Source organism: Endocarpon pusillum (assembly GCF_000464535.1).
Source record: "Endocarpon pusillum Z07020 unplaced genomic scaffold scaffold5282, whole genome shotgun sequence".
Classification (NCBI taxonomy): domain Eukaryota; kingdom Fungi; phylum Ascomycota; class Eurotiomycetes; order Verrucariales; family Verrucariaceae; genus Endocarpon; species Endocarpon pusillum.
Window position 1 is genome coordinate 35,009 of NW_006916497.1, and position 3,762 is coordinate 38,770.

General features: G+C 48.1%; 2 protein-coding genes across 2 annotated transcripts; both read right to left on the reverse strand.

Annotated features, from left to right (window-relative positions):
* Nucleotides 1-1,870, reverse strand: EPUS_09065 (uncharacterized protein; the record flags this gene model as incomplete). Its single annotated transcript, XM_007806323.1, has 2 exons — nucleotides 1-950; nucleotides 1,207-1,870. 2 exons carry the CDS (start codon nucleotides 1,868-1,870, stop codon nucleotides 1-3), a joined length of 1,614 nt encoding a protein of 537 aa, XP_007804514.1.
* Nucleotides 1,871-2,232: 362 nt separating this feature from the next.
* EPUS_09066 (uncharacterized protein) lies at nucleotides 2,233-3,134 on the reverse strand (the record flags this gene model as incomplete). The annotated part of the gene is made up of 2 exons (XM_007806324.1): nucleotides 2,233-2,476; nucleotides 2,587-3,134. 2 exons carry the CDS (start codon nucleotides 3,132-3,134, stop codon nucleotides 2,233-2,235), a joined length of 792 nt encoding a protein of 263 aa, XP_007804515.1.
* Between the last annotated feature and the right edge of the window lie 628 nt (nucleotides 3,135-3,762).

Here is a 3,762-nt window from a genome sequence, read left to right on the forward strand (position 1 = left end):
CTATGTCTCCTCCAGCGACTCCAACCCGGTCTTGACCTCGTGGTGAATCCTTGAAAGCTCTTCTCTCCGAAGTAAGAAACTCGCCATCAAAGCCGCAGCTGCCAGTGCCGTATTCATGACCCAGACTGAACGGATCGCGTTTGTGAGTGCTTGACGAAGCACCGCTTGTTGTCTTGGAGTAAGACCTGCGAGTAGATCTCCCGAGAACGTGGCGAAGTTTTGCGGTAGACCTACAACAATTTTCTCTGGGATGCCCGTATATAGTAGCGTTGAACTTTGATGCGCGAGCTGATTCTGTATAACGACTTGTCCGGCCACAACACCTATTGCAGAGCTGATCTCTCGAGTGAACCAGTATATCGAGTTCGCGGAAGACATTTTCGTGGCAGATGTGCGCGCTTGCAACGCAATTAAGGGGGCTTGAAAGAGAGGCCCTACTCCGACAGCTGCTATCATCTGAAAGACGATAATGCGTGGCCAGTCTCGGAATGATGGAAAGCTAATGAAAAGACCATAACCGAGTGTAATGGAAAAGCAGGCGGTCCAGATGGTTGGACGATAATGTCCCAACTTGGCAACGATAACACCACTCGCTACTGATGCCACAATCAAAACGCCCGCCAATGCCAGTAGCCAGACTCCAGCTTCGGTCGGGCTTGCTTGCAGTACGAGCTGGAAATACAGCGGAAGAAAGTAGAGACATGCAACATATGTGAGTCCGTGACAGGCGCATATCGCTAAAGCGGCAGCGCTCGACCAATTGTTCAACAAGCGCAGTGCGACTATCGGGCGAGTGGAAACGAAAACTTGAAGAAAGACAAATATTCCCATTGTGACAATGCCAGCAGCAATGAAGCAAATGACAATGGTCGAGCTCCATGGGTGGACGACTCCACCGAATTGTAGTCCAACGAGGAGTAGAGCTGTACCACCAGTGATCGTGATGACCCCTGGCCAATCAGTCGCTCTAAGCCCTGAGCCTATAGGAGCTTTTGGATTATGTAAATTTAGAGACAATACGAGGATGGCAAGTGAGAAGAGTCCAATGGGCAAATTGATCCAGAAACACCACCGCCAGCCTGGACCGGAGCTGGGTGCCGAAATTATTGATAGTTCTCGCAACACCACTATTTCTATCATCTATTTAATAGGGGATAGGCAACCCATTTCGCTCTCTTAAGGCACTTACTCGATCTGGCATCGTACTAATTGCCTTATTAATCTCATCCAGAGTGATTTTATCCCATTCCTCCTCAATAGCCTTGCGCAATTCTTCTATATCAAAGATAGGCCCCCGATTCTTCAACCTCTGCTTTATTATCCTCCAAATCGACTCAATAGGGTTGAGATCAGGCGACTGCGGAGGATTAGATTCGCATTTGATCCCTAAACGCCTTTTTGTTTGTTTGCATTTGTTATCAGCGTTGCCCCGAGTGCCATGGGCATTATCGTTATCCTCCAAAAGTATCCAATTTGGATCCCAATTAGGAGCGATAACTTCCTCCAAAATAGTAATATAATCAGCTTGTACGAGCCTTCCCCCTGCTCCTGAGCCTATGTAGAAGTGTAGCTTGCTTTTGAAATTCCATCCAATGTACGCAAAAACGTGCCATACTTGATTTCGGCGTTTGAATCGAAATTGGATCTTTGTGGGTGCATCTCGTGCTTTTGCGCCACGACGACGATGTATTTGAGCTTGTCGTTGCAGGGCACAAGCAAAGTGAGATTCGTCGCTATATTTATAGCGTTTGAAGTCATCTAAATGCCAGTATCGATGATCAAATCCCCAAATTCCACGTTTTTCAATTGACGTGGCAGAGATGAATTTCTTCTGCTGTGCCATATAGGTCCCCACACCATGTTCAGCCATATTTCTTTGAATTGCACGTTCAGAGCCATTTGCTAGACCAATTGCCCTTGCAATAGTCATATGAGGGAGAGATCCAAACTGAAATGAGGAGTTTTCGACTGTTTCGATAGCATCACATTGATGAGGAGCAAGAACTGGCTTTCGGCCGCGTTTGTGCACTTGATTCGTACGGCGCGCAGATTTCGATTTGAGAATTCGATAGCCTGTTGCTTCAGCTATATTATGTGCTTTAAATAGCTGTTTTCGAGGCAATTTGCCAGCTGTAGCTTGTGCGTCGCAAATGAGGCGCGTTCTTCGTGGAGTATCAACAATTGTTTGTCGTCGTCGCGGCGACGAAGGAGACAAATTAATCGAAGAATCGACTAATCTGCAGGTTCTCCTAGCTGTTCTGTTTGTTCGAGCCATTTTTTAGTAAATTTCGAGTCGATTTGATGGAGTTGAGAGCGTTCGAAGATAGGGGGGGGGTATGAAGCTGTGCGAGAACTATCAATAATTTCGGCACCCAGCTCCGGACCTGATCCAGTCAAGACTCCACCCACAATTTGCCCGAGAATTGCCCCAGTCGCGGTCGCAGCGCTGTAGACACTGATGTAGAAGCCCCGTTCTCTTTCGAAGGGTCAGAATATGCGCCTACCGAAGGTCCGATTCATTCTTATTGATGACTTACCTCATACTGAACTTATCGGCGAGGCAGACATTGGTGAGAACCAAAATACTGCCCCTCCTGCCCCTTGAAGGGCTCGGCCGGCAATGAGCATCGGGATATTTGGGACAGCGCGGAAACCAGGGTCCTAGAAAGAAATAGGAGATAACAGACGATCATGACCGTTTTGCGGCCAAAAATATCCGATAACCTGACCCACACGGTGAGAAGACTTGCAGAGGCGAGGAGGTACGCTGATCCAACCCATGAGTACTCGAGGCTTGAGGCAAGCAGATCCTTGGCGATGGTTGGCAAGGCAGTCCCGGTAATGACGATATCCAAAGAGGCAAGAAAGCCAGCTAAACAGAGAGCGATCATGATAGCTGTCTTCCTGGCGCCAGACCTGCGGACCGCCTGGTTTGCAGAGCTGCCTAGGTCGTCGGCGGCAACGGTAATCATGAACGGATCCTGTCCCTTGCTTCCGTTGTAATGGATCATGGCTGGAGCAATATGTTCGAGTAGTATCGGGTTCGTGTTGAGGTCCTCGATAATGCATCCTATTACTGACATTTCGGCTTCGCGCCTGTCAACAACTCCTGCTGGTTGATCTAGTTCCAACATCTTAAGTGGCTGGAGCTTTATTGCAGTCAACTTTCAGAGCGCCGTACATATCTCACTGGAAAACAATCATCTTGGAAGATTGATTGCGGCGGCGACCCTTGATTGACTTGGGAAAGGTTGCCAGCAATGAGACAGAAAGACAGAGACACGGCCAAGAAAAGCTGTCAGAACGCCCTGAATCTTGTGGATGACCGGACGGCGGCATTTTCAAAACAGACCACCCATCAAGATCAACGCGATGGGTGTACACTAATCAGACTACGGCATTTTCGTTGCTGATCTCATGCAACTTGTTGACACAGATTGTGAGCCGCATCTAAATGACATTAGCCTGGGCATCGAAGGTGGTTAAGGGGACTAGTATGGAGGGTGGCATATTATGTAGAAGACATCATTAGTCGAACCAAGCAGACAATAGTGCGGGATTCGACTTCATTGACATAAAACTACAGAGGATCCAGAGGCATACCAAGGAGGTTGTATTGTACAGAAACTAAGCTAGAAGTAATCTCGAAGCTGGGTTTATCCCCTCCGTACCTGAACAGGGGTGTAGAATGTGCCAATTAGCGCTGTCGATCACTGCGGGGAGGCTCAAAATGTCAATAAACACCCTATTTGGGCCAGTTGA